The sequence below is a fragment of the Monocercomonoides exilis genome (genome assembly GCF_001643675.1).
Source record: "Monocercomonoides exilis strain PA203 chromosome Unknown scaffold40-978991, whole genome shotgun sequence".
In the NCBI taxonomy this organism is placed as follows: domain Eukaryota; phylum Preaxostyla; order Oxymonadida; family Polymastigidae; genus Monocercomonoides; species Monocercomonoides exilis.
In genome coordinates this window covers 797,121-815,868 of record NW_027150585.1, presented here as the reverse complement: position 1 = coordinate 815,868, position 18,748 = coordinate 797,121, and the positions used below count along the sequence as shown (strand labels likewise).

The following is an 18,748-nucleotide window of genomic DNA, read 5'->3' as shown; positions in this document are numbered from 1 at the left end:
ATTGCAAGCTGCTTCTCACTGCATTAAAAGGACTTTCAGTTAATGCTTCTTTCAATAGACTTTTGCGTTCAACGCTTTCTTTTTCCAGACCTATGTCCTTCTTCTGAAAAAGCACCTTCTTTCCTTTTTTCTTTTTGCATTTGCTGAACTTGTTCGAGAATCAATGGCTCGTCGACATCAACATTTCCACGAAAAACATTCGCTATTCGAATGCTGCTCTTTATTTTTAACGCATCAGATGAACTTGTCTGAGGTGCGTACTGCTGAGAAGCTGAACGAAGAGTGGACTGATCGCTCCATGAATAACCATTCCCCTTCGAATCTTTGCTGAAATTTCTCGTTTTCTGAGATTGGCTTATAGATATTGGTTGTGTTGAATGAATCAACAAAGATGCCAACAAAGCCTAAGAAGAAGAGGAAGCAGAAGAAGATGTTTGAGTAGAATTGTCTTTTGTAATTGCGCTTGGATGCATCTGCAAACAGGCCTTTCCTGTACCGTCATTGCTCCAGAGTAACTGCGAACCTGGTCCTGGCTTTTGATCTTCATGAGCCAATATAACACGCTCTGATTTTGCAACTTTTGATCCAAGCCTCACTTCATATTCCTTCGAATGACAGCTAATCTCTTCTTCATCTGCTGATGCGAGCTGTTCCTTCTCTTTCATTACCTCTGATCCTTTCTTCTCTCTGACAATCCGATTTTGCAATGTTGCTGAACACGCCATCGTTCGTTGCATAACTGTGTGTAAAATGCTCTCACTTGGCAAGCGGAACATCTGCCCGTTTTCCCACCCACCAAGCTCAATCTGCTATGCTGAGCTGTCAATCCATCCTTCACATCGAAGCTTGCCCCGAATTCTGCTCAGCCGTTCATCAGCATCTTCTTCTTCTTTGGCAGTTGAACTCAGCGCTCCTCTGCTTCCTCGTCTTTCATCCTGCTCATCAGATACAAATCCTTTTTTCCCACTTATTTGTTCATTGTTTTTGTGAAATATGTTCTTTTTCATCCATCATTCCTCTGACTTAATTCAACATCATCGTATTCTTCTTCGGATTGTTGTTCTATTCCATTCGTTTATTGAATTACGTTTCTTTCATTTGCTTCTTTGCTGTTCATCTGTTCATCCTCCTCGCTTACCACCCTTTCTTCCTCCACAACCTCCGGAATCGTCGAGTTATATAATCCGCCGATTATATCCTTTTCTTCATGCTTCTCTGACACATTCATCCAATCTTCATTCTGTTTCGCTTTTGTTTTCTTCCTTTTCTTCTTCTGCAAAATCGCAATCTGCTGCATAAGATTGATTATTTCCTCGTCTTCATTCGAAGGGAGAAGTTCCTTGCTCTTCATTCTCCACCTGCTTTCGCAATCTTCGACTCTTCTCGCGCTCTGAAGCGTGCTTTCAATCCCGTCTGGTAGCGAAATCTCTTCTGTCGCATCGTGTGTAATGCTAAGATCGTCATAGTATGCTGAGAAATGAGGCGAAAACATTTCAGAAGAGCTGGAACTGCTTGGACTGAAAATTGAGTGAGGGCTTTTCTCAGCTTCGCAACTAATTTCACTGGGCTGTGGGAAGCTCTGAATGTCTCGAACGATTCTTGCCTCCTCTGAAGATTGTGATAAAAGACGGGATATGCCATGTCCTGTTGCATTTTCACTGCAGGGAAATCGATTTTGAATGCTGCTGAACTGAGGAGATGCTTCAGAAGAAATGCAAGGTGATGATAAGCACGAGGAAGTTGGTATTTCTGAGGCACACGAGGCTGATGAAGAGGTGGAAGCAGTGGTTGGAGTTGATGTTGTTACAGACAATATCGCTGTATAAACTTTCGGAGATGAAAGCGCTCCTAAAATTGGAGAGCGCCGATTGTTGGAAGACGAAGTTGCAGCAGGAGAAGAGGAAGAGGAAGAGGAAGAAGTATTTGGCGAATCAAAAAGAGAAAAGCAGGGCGAATGAGGACGAACAATGGGATTTGTAGGCTGAGGAGCACAGATCCGAAGAAGACGAGGAGAAAGCAAGTGAAGATGGCACCCTCCTGACAATGGCGCTTCAGGAAAATGAGGAGTGTTGAATAAGCTAATTCCTGCCTGCACAGGAGTTGCTAATGCCACTGAAACAGATTGGATCATCCTCATTTGCCTTTCGCTGCAGGGAGAATTATGCTGATAACTTAATGAATGAGAAGTTCTTTGCATGTCTGGAAGTGATGAAAGTGTTCTAAGTTGGACAACTTCTTTGCCGTGAGGCTGACAATCAATCGCATTTGCATGTGACAGCTTCTCTGAAAGTGTGGGCGAGAGAATGTGTTCGGGCTCGTTGTCAGCATCATTCAAGTCTGCTTCCAAATTAAATGCTTCTGATTTTAAAGGCAGCTCTTGCTGAATTGGAGAAGCCAACTCCCCATTCGCGCACACAGAACGATCTTCCTGTATCTGCAGCTGCTTCGATGACTTAATTGTGATTCCAGCATCTGCACCGTCAAATGGGCTGAACAGCATCCTCTCCATCTCTGATTCATCATCATCATCATCTCCATCGCCTTCCCCAATTGCACTGCTGCTTATTCGACCATCTCCACAAACTTCCCAGTTTTGCATATCTTGTTTGTGAACACTCCATGCTTCCTGTTTGTGCTGCCCTTCCTCACCTTCTCCTTCTTCATCTTCCTCTTCACTTGCTGAAAGATGCGATGTTGTGTGTATCTTTGTCATGCTTTGCACAGATGCTCTTCCTGGTGTGATAGCAGATGATGATTGCACTATGCTTAAGTGCTGAGACGTCAGCAACCCTTCAGTCATCGCTTCAACTTCTGTCTCCTGTGCCTCTGTGATTCCAAAAGAACGTTTGAACTTGCTCCACAAGCGGTGCATCAATGACGATTTCGGAGTGCGTGGTGTGGGTGAAGGAGAAGGATGAGTTAAATACAAGAATGTTGGTGACTGCGATGTGCAGGAGTTTGTTGTTGCAGAAGTCAGATAGTTGCTAACGGGAGTGAATGAGGATGGAGAAGAGCGAGAAGGAGTTGAAGAAGAAGAAGAAGAAGCAGATGACAGCATCATCTTTTCAGCATTATTGTTTGCCGGAGAATTAGAAAATGGATCAGATGACGATGAAGATGAGGAAGATGAAGAAGTTGTTCTATGAATGGAATTAGACGATGCTTCAGGAATGGGAAGCGAGACAGGTGTGTGAGAAAGCATATCTATGATCTTCAAAGTTGAATGTGATTCTGTTCCTGAATTAACATTGCCAACAGTCAAGTTTTCTTCTTTCTCCAAATAGCGATTTTCATTCAGTGGTGCAAACTTGATGTCCGAGAGTGTTCCTTCTCTTTCTGTTGAAGTTTTTCCAGAGGTGTTTGTGGAGGCAGATGCGTCTGACTCCTCTGGCTTGGAATCGAAACGAAGAGGAGATTGATTCACAATCTTGGAAGTGGCATTCACGTTATTATTGTTTTTGGCACAAGCACTGATTCCAGCAAAAGCTTCTGCAGACAGACTTCCAATACTTCCAAAATGAGGAGATGACAAAGCAGGCGAAGAAGATGGCACAGATTCCTGAATAGAATTGTTTTCATTCTGCTGCATTTCCTCTCGTGACGATATCTTCTGCATCCCCAAAAGTGCAAATCCCTTCTGTTGGAAGTCTGCTGGCACATATCTCGAAAACGCAGAGGCAGAAGAAGAGAACACAGGAGGAGAGTGGATAGGAGGGCTGGCTATTTGCATGGGCATTAATGTATTGCATTTCTCTGGCTTCAATCGAACTATCCCGTTTGCTCCCACAGCAAACACACTCGAATTCTTCCCTTCTGCTTCGCTTTCCCCTTTTTGCTCTGTTTCCTTGGAGTGGCAGTCTGTCAGAGCAGCAGAAGAAGGCAACCTGGGAAGAGCCACACCGATGCTATCAAAGAGGATGCTTTCAGATGAATCAAATGAGTTCTGAGGCAGCTCTTTCATCGATGGAAATTGGGATGTGGGATGAAGCAGTGGAGGGCGGTGTTCTGAGCGAGATGACAAATGTTGCTCTCTTTGAGGAGATGATTCGGGTGAACAAGGATGAAGTGAGGGGAACAAAGCACTAAGTTGAGCCTCTGAAACAGAATGAATTGGCGGAGAATGGAGTGGGGGAGACAGAAACCCAGTGGGACTCAGCATGCCTGTTTCATTTCTGCTGAAGTTTTTCCCTTTTAATAATCCACTGGCACCGAAGTTGTTTGTCCTGTTTGGCAAAAGAACAGGCGATTGTGGTGAAAGTGGAGGCGAGGAATAAGATGTGTTAAACCGGAATATTGCAGGAAGCAGTGACATTTGCGAGTGGGATGAATTCAGCAGTGGAAACTTGCTTTCCTTCAAACGGTCGCGTTTTGGCGACAAAAGTCCATTCAAAAGGGATGATTGCTGTTTGCATTGCTGACCATTTGGACCGTAATTAATGACACTCTGAGAGGATGAATGATTGAAAACAGGAGAAAAACAAGATGATGAAGAAGATGATGATGAAAAAGAGGAAGAGGAAGAAGTGGAATAAGAGGAATAAGCAGAAGTCGTTGAGGATACTCCTTGCTCTTCATTTTCTCTTTGCTCTGATGTTTTATTCAACTCAACGTTGAATTTTTCTTCAGGCTCAGAATCAATGCAATACACAAGCTGAGGCGACGAATCAATATCCTTCTGCGTCGACCTTCCTCCGTCACTTTCATTCACCCCACATCCATTCCTCATTGAAAGTGGTGAAGGAATTGTTCTGACCACAGACACCTCTGAGTGAGAAGAGAGGAACGTGGTCGATGCATTGTGCATGGCTGGAACCGTCCCTGTGCGGATGAGTGGGTTCTTTGGGTGGTCGAGAATGTGCGTTGTTGCCTTCAGAGGCTTTTCTTCCTCTGAACTCTGTTTTGATCCTTCAGACTCGCTTTCCTCAGTGGCTGGCTGAGTTATTTGGATGATGATATCCTTCGGATGGTTAGTGCTTTCTTCGCTTTGAATGAAATTCTCATTGCCTCCAACTTTCTGCACTTGAACCTGAACATTCGTTGAAGCATTCTCATCTTCTCTTCTTTTCAGGTCTTCATAAAATGATGTTGTTGCTTCTGATGCAAAAGGCGAGGTTGGATTATCTGCTGACAATTCACAAGACAAAGACGCAGATAAAGGCAGTGCTGAAAGCCTTCCTGATCCATTTCCATTTCCTTCTTGTGACTGAGTTATTGGAGGAGAAATGGGTGAGAGCTGGTTTCCAGACAGGATAAATACTCCTTCATCCTCCTTCTCCTTCCTCAGCCGCTCATTCACTGCCCAATCGAAGATCTGCATATCAGCAAGTGCTGCCGAATCCAAAGCGTTTGGCGAGAGAGGAGAAAGAGGAAGGTTTCTGTCATACGATCTCGACTTCTTCATTCTGCTGTGCCTGCTCTGTGAAAGAAGCTTGTTTGAGTGTGAACTGCTTCTCAAATACATCCCATTCAGCATCGCGGGACGAAGCACTTGTCTTGCTCCTCTTTGATGATGATGTCTTCGTGCCGCAAATGGTTTCTCAGAGGCAAATGAATTGCTGTATTGCATTCCAGTCAATGGCTCGCATGCTTCCATTGATTCACCATCCATTTTGCTTGTGCTTTCGTTTGAATGACTTGATTGTGCAAGGACCCCATCTGGATTGTCAATAGAGTTCGATTCAACAAATCTGTTCGCTTCCTTCTTTTCCGGCACATTGGATGAAGCAATTCCCATCGCAGACGAAATACTATTCTGCTTGCATTGTGGAAGCACAGGAAGACTGCTATATCCAACGAGAGAGGCAGAAGAAGCATCATTCAGTTCTGCTCTGTTTGCTGTTTGATCTGATGATGGAACTTTTTGTGTGGGTAAAGGAATTACTTCTTCTTCTTCTTCAAAAAAGGAAGGTTTGGGGATATGAATGGGAACTGTATTTGTGCAAGTCGAAACTGCTGAAGAAGAAGGAGGAAGGGAAGAAGAAGATGATGATGAAAATGAGGAAGCCAAAAGTGTTGACAAAGGAATGGAACTAATTTCATCAAGAGAAGGAGGAAGAGAAGATGATGATGAAGATGATGAAGATGATGAAGACGCGTTTGAGTACATCTTCTCCTTCAAAAATGGCAAAATGATGTCGAGCATCCTCTGTGCATTCTGCTTCACTCTATCTTCTGCACTTTCCATTTCATTATTGTTATTATCATTTGCATTCGTTGTTTTCTCTTCCACTGCACCACTTTCATTATTCCTTTGCTCTGTCTCTTGTTTTTGCATAATGTTTTTTCTATCCATCAAATTCTGTGATAATGCTGTATCTTCAGTTCTTTCTCTCTGATAACTTGGCTCTTCTGTTTGCGACGAATGCAATGAATGCAATGAATGTGGAATTGAAGAGACAAAAAAGCCATTTGCTGAACTGTTTGTTTGTGAAACTGCTTTCGAATTGCCAGAATCAGAAAATGATTGTTCGAATTGTGAATTCTGCAAAGAAACAATTTGTTGTTGTTGTTGTTTATTGTTTTCGTTATTCTCATTGAATATGTTTTCTTTTTCATTCTCACTCTCTTTAGCATCATCATGAATAGCATTTGCTTCTTTGCCTTCTATTTCTTGTTTCTCTTCTTTCTCTTCTCCACTCTGGTTTCTTCCTTTGCTCACATTCTCCCCTTTCATCTGCGCATTCGCTTTCTCCATCGTCTTTCTCAGAAATTCTGCTCTTCGCCCAAATGAATCACCCAAATTGATCATTCCATCTTCTCTTTGCTCTGAAATCATTCTTTTCATTTGTTTGTTTTGTTGTTGTCGCTGCTGTTGATTGAAGACATTTTGTTGATCATGTGGATAAAATTGATTCTCTTGACTATCCTGTTGATAATTTTGCTGATGATGCTGTTGCTGCTGCTGATGATAATGATGAGTCGAATATTGCTTCAATGGGTCCACAATTCCTGTGAGCTCATCATTTGTCTGCTTTGTTGAATACTCCAGTTGATTAAATGAAAGGCCATTTTTGTTTTTCTCATTCATTTGAATATTTCCTTTCTCATCTTGAATAACCTCATTGTCATTTTTCAAATTTCTCATGCTCATTTCTTCATCTTTCTCATCTTTCACTCTGACTTCACTTGTTTTATGCTTCTCTTTCTCCTTTTCTGCTCTCCCGCGAAAAGGAGGAATTCGAAGAGAAGGCGGATAGTTTCTTTTTCTTGTGTGAAGAATGCGATGAGGAGAGAGAAAGGCATCAGGAGTCATGTTTGATGGGATATGTGCGGATGAAGAGGGGTTGAGTGTGTTGGGAATGGAAAATGTTAATGAAGAAGGAGGAGGAGAAGATGAAGAGGAAGAAGAAGAGGAAGAGGAAGAGGAAGAAGATGATGAATATGAAAATTTTGTATTTGAATCAATGATAAGAGGAGAATGAAGAGGAAGAGAAGGAGGAGAAGGAGAAGGAGAAGATGAAGAATGAATGAATGGAATGTTCTGATCGAGAGATTTCAATGAAGAAGGGGAGAGTGAAGAAGAAGATAATGTTTGTGAAGGAGCAGGAGGAGGAGAAGAAGAAGATATATGTTCATTTTGCGGTTGATGATGATGATGATGATGATGATGAAAATCCTGCTTTAAAGGCAAGGAAGAAATCAGAGTTTTGGCATTGTTGTTGGATGTCTCGAGAATGCTATCATTAAACATTGGAGGAATTGGGAAAGAAGAAGACGATGAAGAGGAAGAGGAAGAGGAAGAGGATGAATATGAAGAGGATGAAGATGAAGATGAAGATGAAGAGGATGAAGATGAAGAAGTATTATTATTATTATTATTATTATTATTATAATCTGCTTCCAATGAAGCATTTGTTGTTCTCTGGCTAAGCTCGGCAAGTGCCTGTCTGATGAGAAGAGGCTGAAGATGCGGAGGAGCCAGCAGAAAAGACTCAATCGACAAATTAAGAAAGGCTTTTGGCTTGTCTGTTTGTAATTGGGATTGAAATGAAGATTGTGATGATGATTGTAATGATGATGATTGTGGTTGAGATTGTAAAGGTGAATGTGAATGTGAGAGAGAAGGAGAGGAAGATGAAGAGGAAGAGGAAGATGAAGATGAAGAAGGAGAAGGAGAAGAAGAAGGAAAGGGGTGAAGTGAAGAAGAAGAAGAGGAGGAGGATGAGGAAGAAGAGGATGAGGAGGATGAGGAAGAAGAGGATGAGGAGGATGAGGAAGAAGAGGATGAGGAGGATGAGGAGGAAGTTGAAGAATCCTTAAGCTGTAACAAGAGATCATTAGCATTTTCAATCATTTGCTCCATTCTCCCATTTGCTTCTTCAATTTCTTTTTTATCAGAAATTTCATTTCTTTCTGTTTTGCGAATAGAAACAGAATCTTCATTCATTTTCAAATCTTGTTTTTCTTTTTCTTTTTCTTTTTCTTTCTCTTTTTCATTTTCATTTTCATGTTTTTGATGTTTTTCATTAAAATCATTGAAACTTTCTTTTTTTTCTTTGTTTTTGTTATCTTTCTCTTTTCCTTCAAGAGAATTCTCTTCTTTTCCCTCTTCTTTTCCCTCTTCTTTTCTCTTTTCGTTTCCCTTTTCGTTTCTCTTTTCGTTTCTCTTTTCGTTTCTTTCAGCAATTAAATCTGTTTTTGATTCAAATATGTCATTTTTTGGTGATTCTTTTGATTTATTTATTGTTTCTGCAATGTCATTTGTGTTTGTTTGTTGAAGATTGGAAATGGAAGGAGGAGGAGGAAAAAGAGGAGAAGGAGAAGGATAGGGAGACATTGAAGAATGAGAACTTGAAGAAGAAGAAGAAGAAGAAGAAGAAGAAGAAGAAGAATTCGAAGCCAAATTCACATTTATTTGATGTTTCATTGAAGGAATAGACAACGCAAAGGATTTTGAAGTGAGGAGAGGAGGAATATTTTTGAGGGAAGAATAGGAAGAGAAGAAGAAAGTGATTGGAGAAAGAGAAAGAGAAAGATCTGGTTGAGAATCAGAAAGAATCGGTCGGTTGGATGATGGAGAAGGAGAAGAAGGAGAAGAAGAAGAAGGAGAAGGAAAGGGAAGAGAAGAAGAAGAAGAAGAAGAAGATAATGATGATGATGAAGGAGAAGAAAGGGAAGAAGAAGAGGAGGAGGATGATGATGAAAGTGGAGAAGAGGAAGATAAGGAGTAGGAGGAGGTAGAAGAAGAAGAAGAAGAAGGCAACACTGAAATCTGAGGTGATTGAGAGGGAGATACAGATACAATCACATATTTCTGCTCTTCTTTGTCTTTTCCTTTCTTTTCAGTTCTGTTTTGATGAATTTGATGAATTTGGCTTTTGTTTCTGATATTTGTGCGATTATCGCGATTTCTCTCTTCATCTTCTTCATTCATGTCTTCATGAACTTCTTCGCTTTCGCTTTCTCTTTCTCTTTCTTCTTCTTCTTCTCTTTCTCTTTCTCCTTCTCCTTCTCCTTCTCCTTTTCTTTCTTTTTCTTCTCCTTCTCTTTCTTCTTCTTCTTCTCCAACACATCCATTGCCAAAGCTATCAACCAAAGGAAAGGCAGCTGTTGATGCAACGATTGAATTGTGTGTTGAATGAGAAAGATGATGAAATGGATGGGAAGATATATGAGAAGAAAAAGAAGAAGAAGGATATAATGAAGAAGAAGAAGAAAAAGAACAAGAAAAAATTGATGATGATGAATTTGATGAGGAAGAAGAAGGATAAAGAGAAAGAGGAGGAGAAGAAGAAGAATTTGAGGAGGAGGAAGAATTTAATGATAATGAATTTGAGGAAGAAGATGGAGAAGAAAAAGAAAGAGAAGGAGAAAGAGAAAGAAGTGGATAAGGAGAAGGAGAAGGAGAAGGAGAAGGAGAAGAAGAAGAAGAAGAATACAAATGGATGTTATTCTTTTCATTCTTTTCTAATACATTCTTCTTTTCATTGTTCTGTTTGAAGAAGGTTTGATTGAGATTGCTCAAACAATTTGAATTATCTTTGTTATTTTCAATGTAACATTCTTCTTCTCTTTCTCCTTCTTCTTTTTCATCTTTGCCATCATCTTTATCTTCTTCTCCTTCTCCTTCTCTTTCTCCTTCTTCTCCTTTTTCTTCTTCTTCTTCTTTAAAATCTCTTTCTCTATTTATTTCCTCATTCTTTTCCTTTTCTTCCAAAATTTCTTTCAAACAATTCTTCTTCTCCTTCTCTTTCTTTTCCATTTTTTCCTTTTTTTCCTTTTTTTCCTTCTTCTTCATCATTTTTTCCTTCTTTTTCTTCAAATTCTCAAAATTAATGTTTTTCTCTTCATATTTTGGCTCATAATTCTTCAGTTCGATTTTCATTCCGTTCTGTTTGTCGATTTGCTGAAGCTTCAATGAAATTGGCTTGTTTTCATTGAAAAACGGAGAAAAAGAAGTGGAAAATGAAGAAGAAGAAGAAGAGGAGGAGGAGGAGGAGGAGGAGGAGGAGGAGGAGGGATAAGAAGAAGAATTTGGAAAAGAAGGAGGAAAACGAAATGAAAGAGGAAGATAAGGAAGAAGAGAAAAAGAAAGTGGGAAAGAAGATTTTGAAGATTTAGAAAAAGAAAAGGAAGAAGAAAAAGAAGAAGGAAGAGCAGGAGGAGAAGTAAATAAAGCATTAATGACTTCTTCTATTGACAGAAGAAGAGAAGAAGAAGAAGAAGAAGAAGAAGAAGAAAATAATCTGTGATTGAACTGTTTGAAAGGAGAGAGAGAAGAAAGAGAGGAAGAAGAAGAAGAGGAGGAGGAGGAAGAAGGAAATGGAGAAGAAGATGAAGAAGGAAAATGAAATGAAGAAGAAGAGGAAGAAGAAGATGATGATGATGACGAAGAAGAAGAAGAAGGTGAAGAATTCACAAGAAAAGAAGATGAAGATGAAGATGAACGCAATGGAAAAGTGGAAGAATTGATAAAAGAAGAAGAAGAAGAAGAAGAAGGAAAAGGATTTGAAGAGGAAGCAGAGGAAGAGGAAGAGGAAGAGGAAGAAGAAGAAGAAAAAGTGTTTGAAAGGGAATTTGAAAGAGGAGCAGAACAAGAATTCTCCATTTGCATGTCATTTTGTTTGATATGAAGAGATTTATTGGAAAGGTATTGAGGATTGGAAGGTTGTTCATTGAGTATGAGGGGGAGAAGAGAAGAAGAAGAAGAAGAAGAAGAAGAATTTGATGAGGAAGAAGAGTAAGAGGAAGAAGAGGAGGAAGAGGAAGAATTTAATGAAGAAGAAGAGGAGGAGGAAGAATTTGATGAGGAAGAAGAAGAAGAAGAAGAAGGCGAAGGCAAAGGAGAAGGCGAAGGTGAAAGAGAAGGAGAAACAGAAATTTCATCAATTTTTGAGAGATTAGCAAAATGTGAATGAAACATGTCAGAATTACTTAACATTCCCGAATGAATGAAAGAGAAAGGGAAAAATGAAAAGAGGTTTGAAAGAGAAGAAAGGAAGGAAGAGGAAGAAAAAGAACAGAATGAACGGGAAGGGATTAAGATTTGAGAAAGAGAAGAGGAAGAAGAGGAAGAAGAAGAAGAAGAAGAAAAGAGAAAAGGAAAAAATGGAAAAGAAAATGAAGGAGAGGAGAAGGAAGAAGAAGAAGGAAAAGAAGAAGAGAAAGAAAGAGAAGAAGAGGAAGGAGAAGGAGAAGGAAAAGAAGAAGAAGAAAGAGAAGAAAGAGAAGAAGAAAAATGGATGAAGTGAGTGATTGTGCTGATGGGAGAAGAAGAAATGCCACAGAATGAATGACGACGAGGCAAGAGAGAAGAAGAAAGAAGAGAAGGAAAAGAAGAAGAAGAGGAGGAGGAGGAGGAGGAAGAGGAAGAGGAAGAAGAAAACGATGAGGAAGAAGAGGAAGAAGATGATGATAAAGGAGAAGAAGAGGAAAAAGAAGATAAAGAAGAAGAAACAACTGCTGAGCAGAAAGGAGAAAGAGAACATTGCAATTGAGAAGGATGTGATTGAATGGCACTCATTTTCTCATTCATTTCTTGACTCAAATGAGAAGATGATGAAATTTTCTCTTTATTCACATTGATATTGGTCGAAATATTGTTGTTTTGCGTATTAATTTGGATTTTCTCAGCTTCTTCTTCTCTTTCTTCTCTTTCTCTTTCTCTTTCTTCTTCTTCTTCTCCTTCTCTTTCTCCTCTTTCTTCTCTTTCTTCTTCTTTTCCCTCTTCTTCTCTTTCTTCTCCTTCTTCTTCTTTTGTTTCAATCTTTCTTTCACAATCTCTTTCTTCTCGATCAAAATTCGCATCTGCAAATTGATATCCAAAAAGTTCTTCTTCTTTTTCTTCCTTTCCTTTTTTCCCCTCTTTCTCCTCTTTCTCCTCTTCCTTTCCTTCCTCTTCCGTTTCCTCCTTTTCTTCCTTCTCTTTCTCCTTCTTTTTCTTTTCCTCTTTCCTTTTCTTTTCCTCTTCTTTTTTCTCTTCTTCCTCTCCAAATGAAGAGCAAGTGCTCATTTCAATTAAAGAAGAAGATTTTCGAGGAAGAACTGTGTTTTGCTGAGGAGGAGAAGGAGAATGGCTCAGAGGAAGAAGATTCACAAAGGGAAGAGGAGAAAGAGGAGAAAGAGGAGAAAGAGAGGAAGAAGAAGAGGAGGAGGAGGAGGATGATAATGATGATGAATTTGAAGAGGAAGAAAAAGGAGGAGGAGATGAAGAAGAAGAAATTGGAATATGTTTGTTAGGAAAAGAAGAAGGAGAAGAAGAAGAGGAGGAGGAGGAGGAGGAAGAAGAAGAAGAAGGATGAGAAGAAGAAGAAGAAGAACAATTCTCCAAAGCAGCCGAAGAGTGAGAATTGATCAGAAGAGGGCAGAAATCGTTGATGGAGTCTGAATGGTACAAGGAAGAGAGCTGAAGAAGATCAGAACTGAGAGAAAGAGCAGTACGACTGGAGACAAGGGAATCAGGGGAGCTGAAGGAAAGAGAAGGAGAAGGAGAAAGAGGAGGAGGAAGAGAAGGAGGAAGAGAAGGAGGAAGAGAAGATGGAGGAGGAAGAAGAGAAGATGGAGGAGGAAGAAGAGGAGGATGATGAGGAGAAAGAGAAAGAGAAAGAGAAGAAGGAGAAGGCGAAAACGAATGATGAGGCAAAGGATGCTGAGAAATGGCAAGAAAAGATGGATTTTCAGCTTCTTCTCCTTCTCCTTCTCCTCCTTCTCCTTCTTCTCCTCCTCCTCCTTCATCTGAAAATGAGTGAAAAGAAAGGGAAGGAATTAAGATGGAGTTGTTGAGGGTGTCTTGGATGGAAGAATCGCATTCAACAATCGTGTTTGGCTTGTCATATTCTGCAAAAGTGCTGCCTGGAAGATGAGAAGAGGAGGAAGAGAGGAGGGAAAGGGAGGAAGAGGAGGAAGAGGAAGAGGAAGAGGAAGAGGAGGAAGAGGAAGAAGAAGATGAAGATGATGGAGATGGAGAAGAGGAAGAAGAAGATATCACAGACAGTTGTGCATTGCAGAAGAAAGTGGACAAAGCAGAAGGAGAATAAGAATTAGGAGGGTATAATTGCGAAGAATAAGGACGAGGTCTAAGAACTCTTTGGTTGATTGATTGAGAAGGAGAAGGAGAAGAAGAGGGGGAAGAGGAGGAGGAAGAGGAGGAGGAAGAAAAAGAAGAAGACAACAAAGGAAGACGAGGATGAAGAGAGGAAGAGAAAGAAGAGGAAGAAGAGGGGGAAGAAAAGGAAGAGGAAGAGGAAGAAGAAGAAGATGATGATGATGAAAAGGAAGGAGAGGAAGAATTTAGAGAATTAATTGTATTATTATTTGAAGCCACAGAAGAAGAAGCTGATGATAACGATGAAGACAAAGGAAAAGGAAAAGAAGGAGGAAGATGAAGAAGAGAGGGAGGAGGAGGTGAAGAAGAAGAAGAAGAAGAAGAAGAAGTTGAAAAACGAGAAGAAGAGGAAATATAAGGACGAATCATGAAATTAGGAGAAGATGAACAAGAATGGGAAGAGGAAGAAGAATAAGAAGGGGAAGAGGAAGAGGAAGAGGAAGAGGAGGAAGAAGAATTAAAAGAAGAAGAAGAAGAAGAAGAAGATTGCAATGAAGAAGGAATGAATATTTGTGGTATCTCCATCAGAGAAGAAGAATTAGCAATGTTATTTGGAGGTGGATGGAGAAGAAGAGGAGAAGAAGAAGAAGAGGCAAGTAAATCATTGGAAGGACTTTGAGAAACAAACTTCGAAAGAGAATTTGAATGAGTGTGTTGAATGAAACTGAACTCTTTCTCATTCATTTGTGGTTGTTCATTGTGTGTTTGTTGTTTTGTTTTCACTTCTTCTTCTTCCTCTTCCTCTTCCTTAATTTTTCTTCTTCCTTCTCTTTTCTCGTTTTCTCCTTTTTCTTCCTTTCCTCTCAACATTTCATTCTCTTCTTCCTCCTCCTCTTTCTCTTTCTCTTCCTCTTCCTCTTTCTCCATCTTCCCACTCAAAACAACTGACAACTGACCAAAATTTCCTATTTGTTGTCCAACATTTGCATTGAATGGCTTATTCAATGGAACAATTTCTGGAGTTTGAAGAGGTTTTCCTTTCTGAATACTTCTGCCATTTCTCTTTGTTTCTTCAGAAATTGATGCTTGAACCACTTTTTGGTTTGTTTTTTGTTCCGTTTTTTGCACAGTTTTTTGTTCAGTTTTTGGTTTTATTTCTATTTTTGATGAAAATTTCAGAGGAAAATGGAGAGTTAATGATGATCTGCATGTGTCTGGAACAACTGAAGGAGAAGAAGTGATTGAAGAAGTGGGAAAGGTGGAAGAGGAAGAGGAGGAGGAGGAGGAAGAAGAAGAAGAAGAAAAGGGTAAAGAGGAAGAAGAAGAAACGGAAACGGATGAAGACGAAGTTATGAAATTATTGCTGGTATTATTATTAGTATTATTCATGTTATCTATGTTATTAACGCTAATAATACTGTTATTTTCATTGTTAAAATTCTTCTTCATTGCCATTTCTTCGTTCTCCATCTGAATGAAGAAATCATCCGTTCTTTTGCGCCTGTATCTTTCAGTGAGTGGGAAAGAAGCATCACAATCAAATAGAATATTATTGTTACAGTTATTATCAGAAAGTGAATGAGAAGAGGAAGAGGAAGAGGAGGAGGAGGAGGATGATGATGAAAATGGTAATGTCTTTTTTGATGCTTGTGGAGAAGAAATAGAAGAGGAAGAAGAAGTAGATGATGATGATGATGAAGGAGAAAGAGAAGGAACAAAAATAATTTGGTTTTTATCCATTTTTAGCTTTTCTTCATCTTCATTGTTTTCTATAAATTTATCTTCTTCTTCATTGTTTATTGTCATTTGAATAAGTTGTGTTCCATTCGAATAAATTTGATAGCCTTTCTTTCTTCTGCTGCTTTCATTCAATTCAACTGCTTCTTCTATTTCATGTTCATTTTCTCCAACCTTCTTCTCATTTTCCTTCTCTTCTTCTTCTTCAATAACTTCATCGATGTTTTCTTCTTTTATTTCTTCCTCTTCCTCTCCCTCTTCTTCTTCTTCTTCTTCTTCTTCTTCTATTATCTTCTCCATCTTCTTCTCCTTCCTCAATCCATCTTCCTTTCCTTCTTCCTTCTCCTCTTCCTTTTCCTCTTCCTTCTCCTCCTCTCCATCCTTTTCTTTCTCCTTCCCTTTCTCTTTCTCCTTCTCTTTCTCCTTTTCCTTCTCCTTTCTCCCCTTAACAATCTCCTCAAACGATGGAATAGCAGGCAAAGCAATTGGCTTTTCTTTCACATTTTTCCCATTCAATTTTCTTTTTCTGTGCAATTTTCTGTTTTCCGCTCTCAATTTGTGTGAATGCTGCTTCCTTTGCAGCATCAGAGCAGAAGTGGAAGAGCGGAGATGAGAAGAAGAAGAAGAAGAAGAAGAAGTGATTGAAGAAAAGGGGGAAGAAGAAGAAGAAGAAGAGGAAGAGGAAGAGGAAGAGGAAGAGGATGAAATAGAAGAGGAGAGGAAATGATTATTTGGGCGAGAAGAAGAGGAGGAGGAAGAAGAAGAAGAAGAAGATGAGGAAGAAGAGGAAGAAGAGGAAGAAGAAGAATATGATGGTGGTATAACACTTGTATTGTTTGAATCAACAGAAGTTGAGTGTTTAACAGCAGGAACAAGAATACTCAGTTTATTATCAATTTTTTCTTGTTTATTTGGAATTTCAATGTTTGTTGAATGTTCATTTAGAGATAAATGATGATGATGAAGAGGAGGAGAAGGAGAAGGAGAAGAAGAAGAAGAAGAAGAAGAAGAAGAAGAAGAAGAAGAAGAAGAAGAAGAAGAAGAAGAAGAAGAAGAAGAAGAAGAAGAAGAAGAAGAAGAAGAAGAAGAAGAAGAAGAAGAAGAAGAAGAAGAAGAAGAAGAAGAAGAAGAAGAAGAAGAAGGAAGAGGATGATGACATCGATTATATTGTTGTTGATGTTGAGGCAAAAGGTGAAGTTGAAGTTGTGATTGATGTTGTGATTGCATTTCTTCGTTCTCTTTTCCTTTCTCTCCCTCTCTCTCTTTCTCTTCTTTCTCTTCTTTCTCTTCTTTCTCTTCTTTCTCTTCTTTCTCTTCTTTCTCTTCCTCATTCTGCTCCTCATTTTTCTCTTTGTTCTTTTCTTTCTCCTCTTTCTTATTTTTTTCCTCTTTCTCCTCTTTCTCCTCTTTCTCACCATTTTCTTCTCTTTTACCTATGAAAGAATCGTTTTTTGTGTCTGATTTGACAAGAATTTCAGGCAAAAAAGAAAGTTTTTGCGTTTTTTGGATAAAATTTGGTTGTTTGATAGAAAATGGAAAGCGTTTCAATGAATCTTTTTGAGCTAAAATATGTTGATGATTGTTGGATTCGTTGGTTTCGTCCTCTTTTTGTACTTCTCTTTTCATTTTCTTTTCTTGTTCCTTTGCTTTTTCTCTTTCTCTTTCTCTTTCCCCTCCTTTTTGTTTCTTTTTCTTTTCTCTCTTTTCCTCTCCTCTTTTTCCTTTGCTATGATCATCCTTATTGACATCTTCAATCTTCTTCTCTTCCTTTTTCTCTTCTTCCTCTTCCTCTTCCCCTTCCTCTTCCTCGTTCTCTATCTTTGCTTTGGTATTTTGCGTGTTCACTGCAGATGAGGAATAGGTAGCAGAAGCAGTTGAAAATGATGAAGAAGATGATGAGGAGGAGGAGGTAGAAGAAGCAGAAGAAGCAGAAGAAGAATAGCAACCAACCACATTCGCTGGATTATGCGATATTCCAGTCGTCGCTGCGATGTGCTGCAGGAGCGCCTGCTTGAACAAGGACAGCAGATACGCATAGTCTGGCTTGTCGTTGAATGTCAGCGGAGAAATATAGTCATAGAACTGCTGGAATATTGGCGGCAGCCCTTCAACCAGCCTCGGAGTCGCATACTCCTCCTTCTTCGCCCCAATCTCCTTCCTGTCCCTGCACTTCGACCAGGGCAGCGCCCCTCGCTGGAACTCGACGAGGACATACAGAAGAGACCACAAATCGTCCACGCGGTTCAAGTCCTGCATCCGGTGCGCATTCAGCGAGGCATAGCGCGCAGTGCCGCGGAAGCCGACATTCGGACGCTGCTTGAACTCAACACCACTGTCTGTTTGCGTGCGCTTCGCCAGCCCAAAATCGATTAGGTAAATGCGGTGCTGTTTGCGCCCGTCCCTTCCTATTACAAAATTGCTCTTCAAAATTGAATTTAAATTGAATTGCCATTAAAGAAACAAATATTTTTTCAAACAGGCTTTATATCTCGATGGATCCAATTGATTTTATGAAGATAAGAAATGCACGCGAGCATCTGATATCCTAAATTTAATACAGTTCCATAGGAAAATTTATGTTCTTGCCTCTGAATCAAAAGCTCTCTAAAAAAATACGATTTGCTAAAAAAATGCACTCATAAGCAAACCCAAGATTCTGCCCAAGTAATTCCATTGCCAAAAAAGTCCTTTGCCCGTAGTTTCCAAAAAATACAAAACGAGGAAATGGTTTATATTCTTTGTTTGATGAAGACATTTAAATCAAAATTTTTTATTGAACACAAATATGAACCAAACCTTGAAGTTTTTGTAAAATAAATGCTTCCAATTTCAAAACCTTTTTTGCAGCAGTTTTAAGTTCAAACTTAATTGCGACAGGAATTTGACCCCTCTTTGTAGATAGAACAGCTTCATAAATCTCTCCAAATGCTCCGTGACCAATCTTTCTCGTTAATGTAAACAACTCCTTAATAACAACTCCTTCCTTTAAATCTTCTGCTATCTCTTCTGTCATGTGTCTATTTGTCAATCTCCTTGTCTAAAGCTGCATTGAGATCTGAAGAAAACGTATGGGATGAAGATCGAAGACTGTCCAAAAATTGAACAAAATTCTTGCAAACATATTAAAGAAACAATCATATGTTCCAGACTTATTCTTTTGTTTTTTATTAAAAGTCTCTCTTTCTCATTTAAAAAAAAAAAAACAAAAATTTTAAGCTTTAATTGCATTATTGTCTTCTTCGATTTTTCTCAGGAAAATCTTCTCAAATGTGTTATAGCTTTAACCTTCTATGCAAAAGAATCTGTTTTTCAATTTTTATTATCTGTTATATATTATCTCCAGCTGCATATCCTTCTCTTAAGAAATAAACACATTTCATTCTCCTTAATCTCTTCTTCTTATTTCCGTTTTATCAATTCGATCCAATTCTTAAAAAAAATAACTTTCTTTTAATCTTTCGAATTTTTTAATAATAAAGATGTCACGATGGTGAAAATGAACAAGTGTATTTGAAGATTAGACTGAGA

At 39.2% G+C, this 18,748-nt stretch overlaps 2 protein-coding genes across 2 annotated transcripts; both read right to left on the bottom strand.

The window, feature by feature from the left end:
- Positions 1-404: 404 nt before the first annotated feature.
- MONOS_8110 (uncharacterized protein) lies at positions 405-725 on the bottom strand (the record flags this gene model as incomplete). Its single annotated transcript, XM_067878495.1, has 1 exon — positions 405-725. One exon carries the CDS (start codon positions 723-725, stop codon positions 405-407), a length of 321 nt encoding a protein of 106 aa, XP_067722836.1.
- Positions 726-1,075: 350 nt separating this feature from the next.
- Positions 1,076-18,288, bottom strand: MONOS_8111 (putative tau tubulin kinase; the record flags this gene model as incomplete). The annotated part of the gene is made up of 4 exons (XM_067878496.1): positions 18,017-18,288; positions 17,869-17,956; positions 17,698-17,824; positions 1,076-17,641 (listed from the first exon to the last, which is right to left on the bottom strand). The coding sequence occupies exons 1-4, from the start codon at positions 18,231-18,233 to the stop codon at positions 1,076-1,078; spliced, it is 16,998 nt and encodes a 5,665-aa protein (XP_067722835.1). The 5' UTR covers positions 18,234-18,288.
- Positions 18,289-18,748: the final 460 nt, after the last annotated feature.